The sequence below is a fragment of the Festucalex cinctus genome, chromosome 13 (assembly GCF_051991245.1).
Source record: "Festucalex cinctus isolate MCC-2025b chromosome 13, RoL_Fcin_1.0, whole genome shotgun sequence".
Lineage (NCBI taxonomy): Eukaryota > Metazoa > Chordata > Actinopteri > Syngnathiformes > Syngnathidae > Festucalex > Festucalex cinctus.
The window spans coordinates 19,868,621-19,887,447 of NC_135423.1; the positions used below are offsets into that span (position 1 = coordinate 19,868,621).

Below are 18,827 nucleotides of genomic sequence, written 5' to 3' on the forward strand. Positions count from 1 at the left end.
TAGTAGTAGTAGTAGTAATTGTAGTAACAGCTTATAACATAAAGTGATATAGTGTGAGTCACTCAGTGGTTCACTTGCCTGTTTTCTGTGCAAGCACCTTAGGTTCAGTTCTCACCCAGTGAAGGTGAATGTCTCTTCATGCGGTCATCTATGACCTTGCATTTAGTCTTCAAGTGCATTTAACAAGTGAGGTTTTTCCCTTTACAGAAAATGGAAATGTCAGGTTTCACGTCTAAAGGTCTACCTCAAAATCCTGCTCAGCCTTCTGGATCAAGATACAGCACCAACCCCCAGCCAGTTGCCAGCCAGAGCAGGGCTTTTAATGGGTTTATTCCCATACACAACTGTTATATGCAAGCAAATTCAATGATGGTCTCCCCCAGAATGCAATTCATACCCATGACTCATCAGACTGTGCAACCACATCCCCAGAACACAGAGGCACTTACTCAGGTGTTTGACCAGGTAGGTTGATAGTCACAGTTTTTGTTGTGTCTTATGCTCAAGATTCATGTCGGGGAAGTCATTCATTTGTTGAGACAGGCAAGAGTCTGGGAAGAGTGAGCCGTGGGTGTAGGTTATTGATACAATCGCATGGCTAAATTATTGAGCCTGATTTTGAGATATGATGACAGTTGGAGGAAGACAGTGAAGTAACAAAAATTAAAAAGGTTATTAACTATTTTACTGCCACACGTTATCAAAAAAAAACTTTGATATGACAAATGCTTTGATCATTCACGTCATCCTTGAAAACGTTCTATTTCATCAGATTCCGTCATGTTTCATTGTAATTTCGTATACCGGCACAAGTCCCACTGGAGTATAAGTCACGTTTTACGGGTAATTTATTTACAAACTACTAGACCAAAAACAGACATTACGTCATCTTGGAAGGCAAGTTATAACATTAACAAAAGAATCGAGAACAGGCTGAATAGGTGTAAAATATCCTAACACAATAAAGGGTCACTACTTGCAGCCTGTAGTCTGCAGAATGATTTTCTATTGGGGGCATTTGTGTTCAGTCATTCTCAGTTGTCTTTGTAAGCTAGTGTTTACTCTTTAAATATTTAATTTTGAAGGCGTAGGAGATATCGGTGCGTAAGTCTAGAGTGCCCTCTTGTGGCTCTCTGTGAAATCATTTACCCCCGGTATATTTTTTCCTTGTATAAATCGCTCTGGAGTATAAGTTGCAGGAACAGCCATCCTATGACAAACCTATGCCCTAAGACAAAGTGTGACTTTATAATCCGGAAAATACGGTTCCCATGCTTTCTGACAGAGGCAACTGTGATATTCGCATATTTGTCTCTATTGACGCCCGTATATCTTTAACTGAATCCAGTGACGAAGCAAGCGCACCCATGGACTTGCTCCGTCACTCCAATTTCTCCATTCGTTGCACTAGTGACAAAACCAACTAGGTTTTCCATACAATATATTGTATTGTATCACTTTTTTGGGGGAAAACCCCTAAGTCAAGCTAGTGACGCTGTTTGAAACGTCCTGGGTCGTTTTGTGTATCGACTTGGAGAACCCCTCGGGATTTGAGCCTTTTGGGACACATTAGAATTTCAAAATTAGATTGTGAGTAGGGTTTATAATGGTGATGTAGAAACAATATTTAGATCTGTTGTACCATCCAATAATGTAATGTACCAGTAAATGCATCACACTAGTCATCCAGAGTTTTCATCATGCACTGTCCACTTTGTGTGTTTCCACCTCCAGACAAACTTTGTACCAGAGGTGATGCTACCTAATGGTATGAACATGCGTCCAGTTGGATTACTGTAAGTAACTAGACTAAGTGCAATTTCTGGAGAAATTGCATGGGAATGCTGAAGGCTGAATGCTAATAGCTGAATGCTAAGATTTGAATGCATGTGGAATTCTTACGAAGTAAATTGTGAGATAAATTATGAAATTATGACCTCCTGGTTACTGGACAATGCATTTTACCAACTGTGCCACCGAGCAGTGCAAGACACCTGGTAATGATGTTAAGTTACAGTATATGTTTGGAAGTGGGCGTGGAAAGTGATACTTACAAAAAGCTCAATGTCCCATTGAAAATGAATGGGGAAAAGTTGATATTACAAGTTAAATTGTGCAAATAGTTTAAGTAACGTTGAATCAGATTATATATACCCCGGGAGGTGTGAATTGTTGAAGCTAGTTGAAATTTGAACAGTATACATTGGAAGTATTATGTGGGAGTTGTTACATGGCAAAAAAGTGTGGAGAATAAAAATCACAATAACGTATGTAGGAATGCTTACCACAGTAACAGGTGACAACAGCTGTATAACTAAATTTATGTCATATAAAAGAAAAAAAATGCGTGTGCAATGATAGCATTTCATCTCACGTGCCATGTGTGAGTATCATTTTAGTGATGGTTGAAGGTTCAGAAGCAAACATTAGCCATTTGTTCACACACCTCAAATCAACTGAGCACTTTAATAACTGCAGCTGTAACAAAGCGCAAACAAAAAACAAACCACTGTAAATGAAAGAATGACAATAAAAGCAAAAGAATGCATACCTAATGAATGAATGAATGAATAAATAAATAAATATGTTGTAAAAAATCATTATTAAGTCCAAAATAAAACCATTCGCACAAAAACAAGACTTGACATGACATGGACCAACCAGGAAATTTAAATACAGCCATTTAATGAGACACCTAAACCGGACAAGTGACTGAGGGAGCTGATTGTTAAACAGGTGTTAACAAACACAGGTGGACATAATAATGCAAATAGACAGACAAGTCAAACAAAAAAAGAAAACAAGGAAAATGACTAAACTAAAACCTAATCAAAACTAAATCCCTAAAACACAGAATGAGACAACTTGTATAATAAAATGAAATCATGTACAATATTTCACCTCATTTAATATACATGTGATTTCAAGTACCAGTAGATATTGATGAATCAGACTCGTTTACTATATTCAATATTGAATTCTACAATATTGAATGTACTACATGTTATAACAATGTGTTTCTCCCCCTTATTCAGGAATGGAGAGCTGTTGTATAAAGTTACAGCTCCTAACTATGCTACTCCTCTTCCACCCACCATCCCGAGGATTAAGTAAGATTTTTAAATGTTATGTAGTTTGATGGCTTGTGATGCAAGTTCAGTTCATTCACTGACCAATCTTGTGACTCAAAACACATATCTGAAATCATCTCTGAAATGAATGGAAACACTACTGATCCATTCCAGCTTTCCTCACAAAAACAACAACAACAAAAAAATGGTTGGACAATCTATTTTAATGAGTAAAACTAGGCAAGGCTTTATTTACTTGTATATTTCATACACAAGGTTGATGTGCTTCACATGATTGAAAGTTCAACATTCAAAAGCATTTACATATTACACAAGACAACTTGTGAAAATTCTTAAAATAATTACAGTGCAAGTATTTTTTTATGCTAAACTATTGGTGAACACCTGGCAAACATTTTTGGCCTTGAACGAACCATAATGAGAAATCAGCATTAGCAAACACTCGGAAACGTTCACCTCTCAGTGGGATACGGATTTAGGACAAGCCAGTCGGTGTTATGTCACAAGCAGTCAGCGGCAATATCTGGTGCCAGTTGTAAAATTCAGAAAATATTCTTTATAGATTTGTAGCATGTACCATATGTATAGTCTGACTTGATCAATTAAAAAACAAAAAAACAAAAAACAAAAAACCTCTGTATCCTTAGATTGATGTAAGCAGCATGATGGCTTTACAGGTACGCATACTCACTCACTGCCAACAGACCACGCGGCGTATACGCTCATACAGCACATAATGTACATTCAAGCACTTGAACTGAACAAGGAAAAGTGATTAAAGTACAATTATTTACGACATTAGTCAACTCATAAGCAAATTCTCAAACAAAGTTACTATTAAAATGATTATTTGTATTTATATAAATGTAGTTGAAATGTGTTGTAAACATTGGGTAAAAGATGTTTGATGTTTTTTGCAAAAGCTGATCATTATTTGTGCGTAAGCCCAACACGTGGTGTGAGGAGGTTTAAATTCAAGTAGATATTGTTGAATCAAAATGCGCGTTTGGCTAGAGAATGATGCTCATTGTCTTGTTTATCAGTAACTTCCTATGACAACTGTTGATACCTGTTCACACATTTTCACCACGGTGACTTGCTTGTTGCTAAAACATTTTTTTCTTCAAATTTTAGGAAGATGAACAAAAAAACAGATCAAACGTATGTCAAGAAGCCACCAAATGCGTTTATGCTGTTCATGAAGGAACATCGACAAGCTGTTCGGCACCATTCTCACTTAAAAAACAGTGCCGATATAAACAAGATCCTAGGAAGAATGGTAAGTGTAACCGCTCACATGATGTCAAAGTTAATCATTATTGTTACGTGCTGGGGGGCACGTAATTGATGTTAGGGAGTGCGGATAGCACACAAGGAAGGAGGTGGGAGGAAATATGATCACAGAGGGGTGGACATGACAGGGGAGACTCACGAGACACGAACACGCAGACACTACACCTCACAAAGAATAGACAAAATGGAGCCACCGCTCCCGAAGCACCGACTGTCAAAGTGCACCGAATGAATACTGAGTGACACAAAAAGGTAACAACGGTTATGGCGAACGTCCTAAGTCAAAGGAATGGGAATGGGCGATTAGTGAAAGGAAGAGTTTATGGTGAAGCGCGCACCCCATGAAAGACAGCGGATACTAAAACGAACCCAAACAAATTAAAGTGGCATAGGGACTGCGTGGGACTGAGGGGTAAAGCAAAAAACACTGAAAACAAACAAACAGCCAGCCTCACCCTGGCGGCAACAGAACTAAATAGGTGGTGGCACACCTGACATGAGTTTGACAATCAGGGCTCTCCCGCCCCCTGATTGGCCAGTCGAGCCCCGACATCCACCACTCAAACACGCACACACGAAACAAATGGGCCACGCAACAAGGTGGGCCGTAACACCCACCTAAAATGCAAACCGAAACAAAAACAAGGTTTGCGCCAAAACAAAAACACCAAAACATGGCCACCCATAACAAAACGTTCCCAGAAACACACACACAAAAAAAAAACTAAGCTATCTTCGGGGACTTGCCGGGCTCGAGGCGTGCAGCCCCCGCCAGGGAATACACCCCACCCAGGATTCGTCCCGAAAATAACAAACTAAAACAATAAATGGGTGGAATGAAAAACAAGCTGGACACCCCCCTAAACTACCCTGGGAAACGTGCAGGAGAAAAAAAACCCGCAAGTAACAAACAAAAATGCACCGCAGAACCATTTGGTGATAATTGTTACGGCCCACGCAACAACGCCGTAACAATTATCACCAAAATACAGATGCGTTTTGTGTCAACAAAACACTGCTCACCACCAAAAGAACACTATACCTACAGTACTGGATTGTGGTGGCAACATCATATTTTGGGGATGGATGCTTTTCTGAAACTGAAACAGGGACTGCCTTTGTTAATATGGAAGAAATTATATAAAAAAAAAAAAAAAGTTTCCCAGTGTTGTAAATAAGCATTCATATTTTGGGCAAACGTGAACGGAACAACATGTATTTCTGCCAGATGAACATTTTATATCCACGGTTTACTTACACTATTTCTAAGCATTTTTGAACTACATATAGCAAGTGTTCTAAATCTGAGCATGTGCAGGATGAATTCTATATTTATATGCTCATAAACACTATTTTATTGTCTATACATAGTGGCATTTGCTACCTCCGAAAGAGAAAGCCAAGTATTACGAGCTGGCTGACAAAGTGAAGCGACTGCATTCCCAGCAGCATCCAGACTGGTCCTGGAGGCACAACTATGTAAGTGTGACTTATTACTTATTATATGTCTTGTAAATATATTTGGTTAATATTGTTTTCCTTTTTGTAGGGCAAAAAGGAGGAGTGTGATCATATTTTGGAGCCAGATGCCAACAGCGTACAAGGTAGGAAGAGTAGCTATGTGTGTGCGCCTGTGAATAAATTTTCCTCAGAGGCACCATTATTTATGTCTGAAAAAGAAGTTGTGAAATGAAATAAGCCACATTTTGTTATGTATAGCAGCACTGGTGCCAGAGGTTGAGCAAGGAAGTGGACAAGCTGAGACAGATTTTGAGGACGACCGTGACTCCTTGTCTCTGAGTTCAACAACGGTAAAACTCTCCCTCCAAGAGCATATTTCCCAAATATACCTGAAACAGCCACCTAGCTTGAATCAGAGGATTAGCCGCAGTCCATCCCGTTCGCCCAATCATTCACCGTCAAGGATTCTTCCGGACTGTTAATTTCTTGATGGACTATAATTGTGCACCTTCTTCCCTGAGCAAAGACTGGGAGGGTTTTGATGCACAAGCCTCGTTTCTGGCACTGGAAAACCATCAAGTTAAAGACTTGCTGCCAATATCTTACCCTGCTGTATGTTGACACATTTACTCTATGTCCACCTTCTGGCCTCAGAACCTTTCTCCTGCAAACTGCTTTTTGTTCGTTTGTTTATTTGTTTGTTTGTTTGATACATATGTATATAAACAATGGAAGACTTTCAGTTGGTACATGATTAAGAATGTTGCAGATGGAATGTGTTGTTTATCTTCTACCTTCTTTTAAATGCTAGAAGGGAAGACAAACTCTTCTGACATGTTGGCATTACATTAATGCAGTTAAGTCCATAAGTGTTTGGGCAACTACAGGTCTTATGCTTTTGCCTTTCTATTCCACCAGAGTGTAATTTTAACAAAATAATAATAATTGCGAAGTCATCAGTAATTCAGTTTTAATTTCAAGAGGTTTCACAAAAAAAAATATGGCATTTGCCAAGTGTGTAATTAATAGCAAGATTGAAGTAGAAGGCCAGTGTTTTTTTTTTTTTTTTTCCCCAGTCTCCAGTATATTTACAATTTATTATTGAGGTTTGGAAGAGAGGCTGTTATAGAACTGCTCTTACAAACAACTGAGGCTGCCATCTTCTAGAACAGGGGTGGACAATCTGTCTTGCTCTTCCGTAAGAAAAGATCAAGAAAAACTAAATTCAAAACTTATACCAAATTAAGAAAATGCTACACAATTACATACAGATCAATCATTGAATCAAAAAATAATCTGCAAATTCAATGATCTATTGCGGCCTGTTTGACATTTATTAAACAAGACACAAAAAGGAGAGAAGACACTCAGTTCAAAGCTCGCGAGGAAAAAGGAGAGGAACTGACTGATACAATTCACTACTGTACTCTCTGGAAAAATCCCCTCCTCACCCTCTCTTTTTATTTGGTTTTCACGCCCCTAGTTACATAGGTGTTCCAACCTTAATAATGCAAATGAAAAACAGTTGGGATACAGTGTACTTGTTTGTCTAAGTGTGTGTGCATGTTAGTGGAAGATTTCCAAGTACGTTTGGTCAAATTTGCAATCATTTCTTAACAGAAAACAGGCGGCCTCAGCAGACTGACTCTAACCATTCTGCTGTATTAGATGTTGTGGTTCTTGTGCTTCTTGAGTCATCTTCTGTTAAGATAACATATAGCTAGGCTATGTGAATGTGAGTGTGGAGCAGAGCAAAGCATTCTTCATTGCAGCAATATATGATAACTTCTATTTACAATTATTCCTACACGGCCCAAATCATTTCATACCATGGGAATTTTAAGTGAAGACTTCTGTGTTATTTCCACTGACTTTTGACTCTAGTACATGACCCATTTTTGACCCACATTTGCTTTTGTAGAACTTAGCTCCAAGTTCAGTTGCCATGTAGTGCATTCGTTCAGGTTCATTAGCTCACTCATTGTAGCCACGTTTCTTCAGGAGGATTAAAGTGAAAGTTACAGGCTTCTTTGCACCACATGCAGCTGTCCTCAGACAATATGTCCTCAGACAATCTGAACCTAATATGGGATGCTGAATTTGGTATTGCAAAGACGTAGGTATATATTAAAATGCCATTGTTTTCACTTCTCTGCTTAAAGAGTAAATTAAGCGATTTAACCCTTCGGCGTTATTGTGACCGGTTTTCGGCTTTTTGATGGTTCTGACCAAGTCATTTCAAAATAAGATAATGCCCAGGGGAATGATCTCTCTGGTAAGAAGCACAGGCACCTTCTTACCCCTCTTCCCTCTGACCACCAACCTGGTAAGCCCATGACTCAAATCTTGCTCCAGTTTTGAGAGGCCCTTCATATCTGGAGTTCTGTGAAGTCTACCACAAAAATGAAAAAAAATAGTTACACATTGTTTTCTGTTTGATATTGGAATTTGTTTACACACATTTGCACTGCTTTTCGATTTTGGTGCACCTTGTGGCACAATGGCAATAAAGATTATCGAATTCTGGTTTGTGTTTGTTTTTTGTTGTTTCTTTCACAGTATCATGTAAACGCCTTCTGTTATGAGTTTGAGCAGTGCCGTCACTCGAAAAATTGGAGCATTGTACCAAAACTTATTCCATTTATTCCTATCCCTTTTCATGCACACAAAGTAGAAATCAAGTCATGCTTGTCAGGATATTAGAGATTGTCAGTCTGGAGTGTGAACATGTTGCTACTGAGGGTTCACTATCACAATTGGAAGTGTTAGTTTCTGCCACTGCTCAGCCACCAAGTGTTCATATTTTTGTTATTTAACAATGGAGAAGCTAATCATTGCCATGTCCAGGCACCTGGAGCTTTTTAACCCCTGTTGCCAGAATTACCGAGACAGGAGAAAGAAGGAGCAAGTGTGGCAAAACAGTAAAGACCTTGGTGTTTCTGGTAAGTATATTCATTATTATTTCAGTGATGTTCCCAGCAAGCAGCATGAAATGTGAATATGCTAGGCTCCAGGTTCATTTGAGTTGGAAAATTAATAATTCTGTTTGACAGTGATGGAACACTGACCATTTGTTGTTGTTTGTCGTTCAATAATAAAAAGGCAATTGATTGTATTATTGGTCTCTTTGTTATTAAAGCTTTAGCAAAGTACTGTTTGGCATGACTGTGAACGGAGCCCTTATGGGTACAATCAGGAACAACATAATCATCCCAGTGGGCCCCAGAAGGGAGAAAGCTGGGTTGCCCATGTGGGTTTTAGCTAGGGCCCATATTAGGCCCAACTTGAGCCCATCTGCACAGCAAAAATAGGTTAAAAGTACAAGGTGATTCACAAAGAATACATCAAAATCATTTTGAGATATTTCAAAAATAGAAAAAAAAACAATACAAAACTCTAGCTTGGACACACGTGTTGTACAAACAGTACCTTCAAGTTTTTATTGCATGTTTTACAAGTGCTCAATGTGGCCACCACTAGAAGCACAGACAACATCAAGCCGATATGAGAATTCCTCCTAAACATTAGGATCTCACAGTCCCACCATATTGTTGATTGCAGCTGTTATTTGATCTTTCATGGCATTGATATTTGCTGGAAGTGTTGGAACATCAACTTTGTCATAATCAGCCCCCACCCCCAACAACATGAAAAAGTCACACAGTGAGGTCCGGGTATCTAGATGGCCAAGAGTGGAGAGTGAGGTCTGTAGCACATCTCCTACCAATTCAGTGCTGAGCAGCATTGCCAGGTGGAAAATACAGGATTATTGTACCATAGACTCAAAATTATCATAATTTGATGGAAATTATTGTACACCCGTGAAAACCAAAATTACGCCCACTGATTTGCGACAGTCAAATATATTTGTTCTAATGTGAGCGCTCGGTGGGGGAGGGTCAAGAGGAAGAGGGGGCAAGGAGGAGGAATGGGGAGGGGAAGGGGAACCACAGGGCACCCCAGAGGCCAACTCGCCCCGAACCGCATTGCTGGGCGTTGAGCGAAAGATCACACCGAGGTGGTGCAACCCTGAACGCCAAGGAGCGCACCCCAACATAGCAACCCCCCAAGGGACCCAGAAAATGGCCGAGAGGCACCCACGACCCAGCAGAGAGCGGGAGGGCAGGGCCATTCATGATGGGCCATTGGGGACAAATACTAGAAAATTAACAAGAATGCAGTGACACCAAATATTAACCATTGGTGCTCATAGGAAGTGAATTTTGAGGAATTGGTGACTGTAAGATGTCATCAACTGGGGTTTTTACTTTATTGCAGTTATGATAGTTATCTTGTATAAAACCAAAGATATTCTGAATAAGAAATAATTGTATACATTATATTGTGCATTATTACTGCCATGCCTGATTTATTGTGTCGAAATATGGGGAAATACATATAAAGCTAACACACAATATGTCTTAAAACAGCTCAAATAATGTACAAAGTATACAATCACCAACTTTGTCACAGTATTCACAGTTATTCGAAATCAAAGCGGGCTGTTGCTTTGGGTTAAGGGGTATAAGTGACTTGAAAAAAAAAAAAAAAAAAAAATGATAAGAACGAACATAAACCAAATGTGTGTTTCTGTTAAAGGGGCAAATTTGTGGAACAATTATGAAATTGAACTGAAAAAAAAATGTGAATCAATTACTGTATTTAAAAAGAGGTTTAAAAAGATAATGATAGAAAAATATGTAAATATGTAAATCAAGTATAAATGTAAATAAATCATAAAAATATGTTGGGCTTTATTTTCACGCTCTCTTCTGTAATGGGTAAGGACTTACAACTCATACCAATATATCTGTGCACTTAAGATAAACATGTTTTGTTTATTTTCTATTGTTTAATTTTATGTTAGTAAGAACAACTTAGTATATTATTATGATAGAAGTAAGACTAGGTAAGCTTTTGTACTTCCTCCTACTCCTTTTGAACATGTAAATTATACTATTGACGATTTTTTGTCTTTTTTTTTTCCTTTTTAACTTCAACTTGTATTTTGTGCTTGTGATGTGTTTGTGTTCAATAAACTCAATCAATCAATCAATCAATCAATTAATCAATCAATTAATCAATCAATCAATCAATCAATCAATCAATCAATCAATCAATTTTAAGCAACAAAACTGCAAAACAACAGCTGCCGCAATGTTTGACGACGCCCATCGGCCACAGTGGCGCAAGTCAATGACGTAACACGCTCTGTCCCAATTGTTGCACGCTTGTAACCTTGCGCTCTTGACCACTAAATGCACCTCAATTAAGTATACATTTCATTGAGAATTTTAGAGTGTAGTCTATTGACTCAACCCCGCAACACAAAAAAACTAAACAAATAATCAGCCACGAAAGCTGTGTGTCGTTAATTTGTGCAGTATAGTCCAATGGTTGCTTACCCATGTGAAAGTTATGTAGTGATGCATTTAATAAATATCAGTCACTAATAAGTTATTGTAGTTATTAAATATACATTAAATTCATCACGTTATCAAATTATAGAAACAATATACCAAAATGGAGAATATATGTTAAGTATCCCTTTAAGAGATGTGGCATGTTGCTACTTGCGTAAAAATTCAGTTTCTGTTGCCACCAAAGAAACATAACTCCTTTGCACACCAAGATTTTTTTTTTTTTTTTTTTTTTTTTTTTAACATTACAGTTTATATCTATAATCTTTAACAAAGCCTTCTCACTTCAGGAAGTTTCATCTGACCAACACTATTTCAGTGTACTGTTTTTCAAACTACTCCTATGACTAATGCGTCATGAATTCAATGTTATGCATCATGCAAAGTTGTGTATGATCATTTACATGATCATGTAAAGTGATGCGTCACATTCATCATCGTGTAAGGTGATGCCCTAAAGCATCCCAATACTCACATAAAAGACCAATACTGTTTTGATGTCTCTGACATCACAGCTGTGTCAGCATGTGTTGAATGCTCAGCGTACTGTATAATGTGTGATACAGAATGTACCAAAATGTTAAATACGCTATATGAACAAGACGAGTCGAGAACAGTAAAATTCCATCGCCACTGTGTCAACATATAAGGAAGGTATGTAACGTAATGTATGTTAAGTTTGGAACTACATGAGTAAGTACTTCAATAAATGTTCCATTTTGCCAACATTTTCACATAACATTAAAATAGTACTCAGTAGAGCTCAGAATGAACCGCTAATTGTTCCATTCGTTTGTGAGGTTAAAACCTAATTCACTAGGGAAGGGATATGAAGAATTAACAGAGCTGGACAAAACCGTTGTTACATCTTCCTGTCATTGACGGATGTTGACCTTTCGGCAAGTGCTTTATGTCGTGAACCCTCATAAAACTACACAAAATGAGAAAGACTTGCTTGAGTTGGTGCTCAGTCCATGTATTTTTTCTCGAGGCTTTGTATCATAAAGCACTCACCGAAAATGCGGGAGCACTCGCCAAAATGTGGGAATCCGTCATGTAATGACGATTCTGCCCAGCTCTGAGAATTAACATTTGCCGAAATGAACATTACTTTAGCAAACACAATATTAATGTATATATTATTGTGTGTTATTGCCAACAGAAAACCGTCTCCCTCTCAATATGTGTCACAACAACCAAATAATCCCAGGCATTGTCTTCAGGTGTTGGAATAAAGTTTATAATTGCTGAAATACCACACAAGACCATGCGTGCTATAAAGGTTTTAATTGCATATAACAAAGAACGTTGTGGTTTGTGTTTTGTTTTTTGTTTTTTACAGGGACAGGGACATGTCAGGTTTTGCCTCAAACCGTTTACCTCCAAACGCTGCTTTACCATCGCGAGCTGTGACGCCAGTCTACAACACAAACCCTCGGCCACTAGGCCCGGGCAGAGGTTATAATGGGTTTATTCCCATCCAAAACAGTTATGTCTCTCTACAGAACAGTTTCATGCAGCCAAATCCAATGATAACTCCACCCAACATGCATTTTGTGCCAATGAGCCATCAGAATATTCAACCTCTTCCACAGAACATTGAGACACGTCCACACATTCCTGGACAGGTAAAATTATCATCAATTTAGTTGACTACAAGAAAGACTCCAAGAAATGTTTTTGCTCCATTAAACCATTTGCATTTCTCTCTTCTGCTTCTAGACTAATTTTGTACCAGAGGTTATGTTGCCTAACGGCATGAAAATGTGTCCTGTTGGATTGCTGTAAGTAAGACAGATGTACATTATTAACAAACCAACACTGAAATATTGGGATAGCTGATCATGCCTACTGTGTGAATCTGTGAAGGAATGGAGAACTGTTGTACAAAGTTACAGCCGCAAACTTTACGGCTCCTCTTCCACCCACCGTCACCAAACCAAAGTAAGATCTTGCTATTTATCTCATTTGCAGCTGTTTGAATGCTTGAGGCAAATACCGGTTCAAAAAGTCAGTGCTGTTATATAGAATTGACAATATATTTCTTAAATAGTGAATGGGCGAGGTGTTAGTCATTTATGTTATTTGCAGAAATGTATTCCCGTTACTGGTCTGTAAAACCATGCGGTATTAATGATTGGTTTCTTTTCAATCCAATTGCCAGGGCTTAGTTTCTCTAAAACAGAGGTTGGCCAGATGGGTGTTGTCAGATCGGGTGTACTGGATTATGGAATGTAATTTGACCTCTGCATTTAGATAATGTCCACATATAACTTCCTACTTCACAGTACTTATGTTATATACAATCATGTTGTTAAAGAGATTCAAGACTTATAACTCATTTTCCAGTACTGGATTAGGCATTGTATGTAAAGAATAAAAGTGCAAATACATCTGGCATCTTATTGCCTGAATTTTCTTTTAAACCAATTAAGTATCAAAATAAGAACATACTGGTCACAATGTGATGTCATATCCCGTGCGTAAACAAACGCCGCCTTCGTCCATTCCAATGGGAGTGTGTTGACGTAATGGGCAAGAATAAGACCCTCTTCGATTCCAAATACTGCGGCAATTGTGAACAGAGTCAAATCTTTAGCACGGCAGGTTTCATGTCATTCAGTCGTGGCCTCTCCTAATGTGGGCTAAAGCGTGCTTAGCACACGACATGTAGCTTTGCCTAGCAGAGTAAAAGTCACCCGGATGTCTACCATCCACTTCGACTCGCCGGCTGGCTGGATCTGCCAATTTCATCCGGCTTTTGGCTGGAAACAGATCTTTGGCGAGTCCTAGTACCAGTCCTAGCGAGTACCGTGCTGATTTTGAAGAAGTGCTTCTTTGCTATAAGGCGTAATTCCCTTCCTCATGAGTTCTTTGTTGTCACTGGCAGCCATGTCATTCAATGTGTATATTTATGCACGCGATACGTCAAGATGATCACGTGACTGTCCAAAATGGCCAATACAGTACTTAGCAAATATATTCATAAAAAGTGTTGTGAAATCAGAAGCGCTCAACATAAATTGACAATTTGTTCAGGGAAGAGTGTAAATTAACCATTTCACAGAATAGCTGCTTAGTTATTCATAAGTCTTGTGTTCCTTTCAGGATATGGCACTATTTAAAATGTTGATGTAACCTTTGTGTGAAGATAAAGTGGGGGCTCCATGTAACAGTGCCTAACGGTGTACTGAACTGTACAGTTTGGTGGGAAAATAGCTATACTAGTAAAGTCTAATTACAACTAATTATTTGGACCATTAGTTTTGTTCGAGAAGGAAAACAAGTAGCTTCTGTTTGAAAAAAATAAATAATAATAATAATAATAATAATAATAATAATAATAATAATAATAATAATAATATATTAATTAGGTCTTATTGGGTTTTTGAATTTACAATGTAACATGATCTTTTTTCTCAGAATGGCTTCACAAACTCAAACTGGTATGTTCTATTTTAGGAAGAAACCTAGAAAAGGAGACGACCAATACGCAGAGCAAACATATGTCAAGAAACCTCTAAATGCCTTCATGTTGTTCTCAAAAGAACATAGGCAAGCAGTCAAGGAAAGGTCTGCCTCAATGAATATTGCTGTTATAAATGAGACCTTAGGAAAGATGGTAAGTGTTACATAAATTTACAAAGTTGTTTAAAAAATAAAAAAAACAACAAACATTCAAATCGGTGGTAGCCAGATTATTTTTTATTATTTTAATTTTATTTTTTTCCCTTACAAGCCCTCTAAATTTCCATGCGTCTAAGCATACTCTCAAACTCCTCGAGCATTTTTTGGGCCACGGTGAGCAACGTCAAGACCAAACCAATATCATACCTGACCTGTCCAAAAGACGGAGATCATAACAGTTACTTACAAAATGAAAAAGCCCCACCTATATATCATAATGGATAGTATCATTGGATAGATACAGTATTTTACCACTAATAGAAAATGAGTGAGTTTGTAAGAATCGGGCTAAGGTGGTCTCACTGAGCGGTGAATTTAGCGGATGTTGGATTTTCATCATGGTTTGCTAAACGTTGCAAAGACATTCGCCAGATGTCAGGGTGACAAGAAATACTGTGAAATAGAACCCCGTTTCCATCAAATGAGTTTACATCAGTGATTCTCAAATTAAGAAGTGGTGCGATGCCAGGGTTAAAGTAATTGCACATCCACTACAGTAGATAGCATGGCACTTTAATTGTCAGAGAATAATGTAATAACGTGTGTTTGTCCATAATTAATACGTTATACTCAGATTTCACTGCACTTAGTATGCTAAATTTGTTTGTGTGTTAATTTTACAATGTGTTGTTTCATCAACACAGTGGCATCTGCTACCAGAGGAGGAGAAAGCCAAATTCTACGAGCTGGCTGAAAAAGAGAAGCGATTGCACTCCCAGCAGCATCCAGACTGGTCCTGTCGCCACAACTATGTGGGTTTGACTCATTTGCATACACCAATGTACTAGCAAATAGCAAACAAAGCAGTGTTTATTCTTTCACTTTGTAGCTGATATTATAGTGTTATATGTGCTTTTTCCCCCTCAATTTTAGGGCAAAAAAAGGTACAATAAAAGAATCCGAGACTTAACCACTGGCAGCGTGCAGGGTAAGGCAATATTTAAAATGGAATGAAATGTGACTGAACTCTGTCAAGGGAATATACAAGAGGAATGTATACTTATCATAAAGTCTTCTTGGCCCCGCCACAACATCTGTTTTTAAAACGTTTTATGTTTTTTTTCAAGAGGAGCTTTGAAACATTATAAATTATTCTCTTCAGACAGGTTTCTTCACTACTACCCTCAAAGCAGCTGTTGGTGGCCCCTCTTCTGAAGAAAGAGCAATTATAAGATATTAACAATCTTAATTAACTCCCGACCAGTATCAAATTTACCATCCTTGGGCAAAATTTTAGAAAAAAAAACAACTTTTAAGCAAATCAATAACTTTTTATTTATTTATTTATTTATTTATTTATTTATTTATTTATTTATTTATTTATTTATTTATTTATTTATTTATTTATTTAAAATTCACCATCTGGTTTTAAGATGAACCACAGAACCGTGACTGCCCTTGTCAAGTTTTTAAGGTTTTATTTTAGAAGCAATCGTGATCATCATAAACTGGCGGTGTGGGTTCTGCTTGATCTTAGTACTTCCTTTTTTCAGAGTAGACGATGACATTCTTTCAAACTGACTTAAATATCTGGTTGTTGCTCATGAATGGTTTTTATCCTACCTCACTGAGGTAGTCTGTCGTGTGTGAAATAAATATAGCAGTTTCATTTTTCCAGCAACAGCGACATCTGAACTTCCGGAGGAGCCACGACAGGCAGAGAGTGAGAATGACGACAGCCCTGCTTCTTTGTCAGTGGATTCAACGACTGAACAGCTCTCTTCGGAACAAAAACCCCCACCATAAATGCAAGATTGACGCAGCCAGTACCTCCCCGGACTCACATTTTTATTTTTATTTTTATTTTATTTTTTTTATTCTTGTAAAGTATTTGTTTTTGTTAACCATAGCCTTTTTGGTGTATTATGAGAACTCAACAGTCACAAATTGTATAAAAACATAGTTTTATTTTTGTATGAGAAAAGGCTTGCTACAATATTGACAAATCACATTAAATGAGTTATTCTCAGTTTTCTGACAAGTTCCTAATATAATTGCCACCATTTTTGATGACTGCGGATTGCAAATCCACTCCATTGTTAACAATATAATTATGTAACAATTGCAGAGACATACTGTATGAAGAAAATGGTGAAGCGACTAATTTTTAAATGTGATTGCGCCTATCAGCTTGGACCTTCCCTTCAGTTCAGGGAGTACACAGTTTTTGGGGATGATGGGTGGAATGGTGGAGTGTGATATCATGCAGACACATGTAGTGTTGTGTTAGCTAGCATACGACAATTGGGATGGAATCTGGAAAACAAAAAAAACAAAAAAAATAACAGGCCGGATTCGAGCACAGCCTAAACTCCATCTCAGACTACAAGAAAACTGAAAAAACAAAGTTTATTCTAGCACACGTACTCACAAACGCACCATGCACAAGCGGACGCAGAGGCTGCAGTAAACGAGCTTATCGGCCGGTTGAGTAGAAGCAATAGCAGCGGGGACCGATCACATTCAGGATCAAGACTGTTGTTTCTGCACCTGGCTACCAACTGCTCCACCTCATATCTGTACTCCAGGTTAGTCTTCACTGATAAAAACCCACCAATGTTGTGTCGTATGCAAAATTTAAAGTAATTGGTGGCAGACCTGGCGTGTTCGTGTGTCGTCATTGAACAGCAAGCTGCTCAGGACACATCCCTGGGGCGAGCTGGTGCTGAGGGTGATGCCAACTGCATGGAGGTGGTGTGTGCAACCGGCAGTGCATGTGGAATGATGGCATTATCACCTTAATGTCTGTTGTTGCTAATTTAATATGTCTTAAAGCAGGAAATGAATGAAAAAAGTGTTTTTTCCAGCACAAAAATAAATACAACATTTTACAAATACTAAAGTATAGATAATACAAACATAAACATAGTATTACAAAATACAAAGTGTAAAGGAAAGTTTGTTGCAGTCACGTTCAAGTACTAAGAAGAACAGTAATTGCACTGTATTACTATTTACGGCACAGGGAACTAATATAATAATAATCTAGACTAAGTGCAATTTCTGGAGAAATTGAATGGGAATGCTGAAATCTGAATGCTAATAGCCAAATGCTAAGCTGAATGCCTATGAAGTAAATTGAAAGATAAATTATGTGAATATTACAAACGTTTAATTGAAGTTGAAAGATAAATGAATAAGAAAAAAACTTGAACTGCAATCTGTCTAAGGTGGGATTTAATCATTTCAGAGAAATTCTAATCCATTTCCTGTAACGATAGTTGTTATCAAACCATCAAATGTACTGAAATGGGGTCCAAGTGGGGTTTGAACCCAGGCTCTCCATGGGGAACTGAGCTAAATTGTCTTGTTCAAATTCATGGCTAATGGTGTATTTATTTTATAAATAGCCATCTGATGAAAGCCAATGTGCATTTATTCATTTCAGCGAACTTGTAATGCATATACTGATATCATAGTCAGTTGGTATACATATACAGTTACAAGTATATCACTAAGTATAATTGCCATGGATATATTTGCAATGCACAGTCAGACATGGGATTTGAACCCAGGACCTCCTGGTTACTGGCCAATGCACTTAACCAAGTGCGTCACTTAGCAGTGTCAGAGAGCTCGTAATGATGATCAGTAGTACGTATAGAAATGGGCATGGAAAGGGACTTCGAAAAAAGTTCAATGTCAGTCCCAATGAAAATGAATGGGAAAAAGTTGATATTTAACATTAAATTGTGCTAGTACTGTAAGTAATGTGGAATCAGTTGATATATACCCCAGAAGGCGTCAATTTTTGAAGCAAGTTGAAATGTGGACGGTGTAAATCGGAAGTATTATGTGGGAGTTGTTTGATGGCAAAAAAGCGAGGAGAATAAAAATCCGAATAACATGTGAGATGCTTTCAGCATTCCCACAA

The 18,827-nt window shown here is 38.0% G+C and overlaps 2 protein-coding genes across 4 annotated transcripts in view; both read left to right on the top strand.

Moving 5' to 3' along the window:
* The window catches only part of LOC144033391 (uncharacterized), an 8,847-nt gene extending 475 nt beyond the window's left edge, over positions 1 to 8,372 (top strand). The window contains exons 2-8 of one of the 2 annotated variants that reach the window (XM_077541441.1): positions 208 to 465; positions 1,735 to 1,796; positions 3,036 to 3,110; positions 4,227 to 4,371; positions 5,757 to 5,864; positions 5,935 to 5,989; positions 6,108 to 8,372. In XM_077541441.1, the coding sequence (XP_077397567.1) occupies positions 208 to 465; positions 1,735 to 1,796; positions 3,036 to 3,110; positions 4,227 to 4,371; positions 5,757 to 5,864; positions 5,935 to 5,989; positions 6,108 to 6,328 (924 nt within the window). In that variant the 3' untranslated portion in view covers positions 6,329 to 8,372. Of the gene's footprint in view, positions 1 to 207; positions 466 to 1,734; positions 1,797 to 3,035; positions 3,111 to 4,226; positions 4,372 to 5,756; positions 5,865 to 5,934; positions 5,990 to 6,104 lie in introns of both variants that reach the window. The other variant, XM_077541440.1, reaches the window with a different exon arrangement.
* Positions 8,373 to 11,776: 3,404 nt separating this feature from the next.
* Positions 11,777 to 16,922, top strand: LOC144033655 (uncharacterized). 2 transcript variants are annotated; one of them, XM_077541875.1, is made up of 8 exons: positions 11,777 to 11,920; positions 12,609 to 12,894; positions 12,989 to 13,050; positions 13,136 to 13,210; positions 14,729 to 14,888; positions 15,598 to 15,705; positions 15,827 to 15,881; positions 16,572 to 16,922. In XM_077541875.1, the coding sequence occupies exons 2-8, from the start codon at positions 12,619 to 12,621 to the stop codon at positions 16,697 to 16,699; spliced, it is 864 nt and encodes a 287-aa protein (XP_077398001.1). In that variant the 5' UTR covers positions 11,777 to 11,920; positions 12,609 to 12,618; the 3' UTR covers positions 16,700 to 16,922. The 2 variants fall into 2 exon arrangements, with proteins under 2 accessions (XP_077398001.1, XP_077398002.1); XM_077541876.1 differs by having other exon boundaries at positions 16,578 to 16,922.
* Positions 16,923 to 18,827: the final 1,905 nt, after the last annotated feature.

What these genes read in the sequence shown, in the direction of transcription:
- LOC144033655 (XM_077541875.1), top strand. Translation starts at nt 12,619, where the DNA reads ATGTCAGGTTTTGCCTCAAACCGTTTACCTCCAAACGCTGCTTTACCA. An exon ending in GTCCACACATTCCTGGACAG is followed by an intron (nt 12,895 to 12,988) that starts GTAAAATTATCA and finishes TTCTGCTTCTAG; the next exon opens with ACTAATTTTGTACCAGAGGT. An exon ending in AACCACTGGCAGCGTGCAGG is followed by an intron (nt 15,882 to 16,571) that starts GTAAGGCAATAT and finishes TCATTTTTCCAG; the next exon opens with CAACAGCGACATCTGAACTT.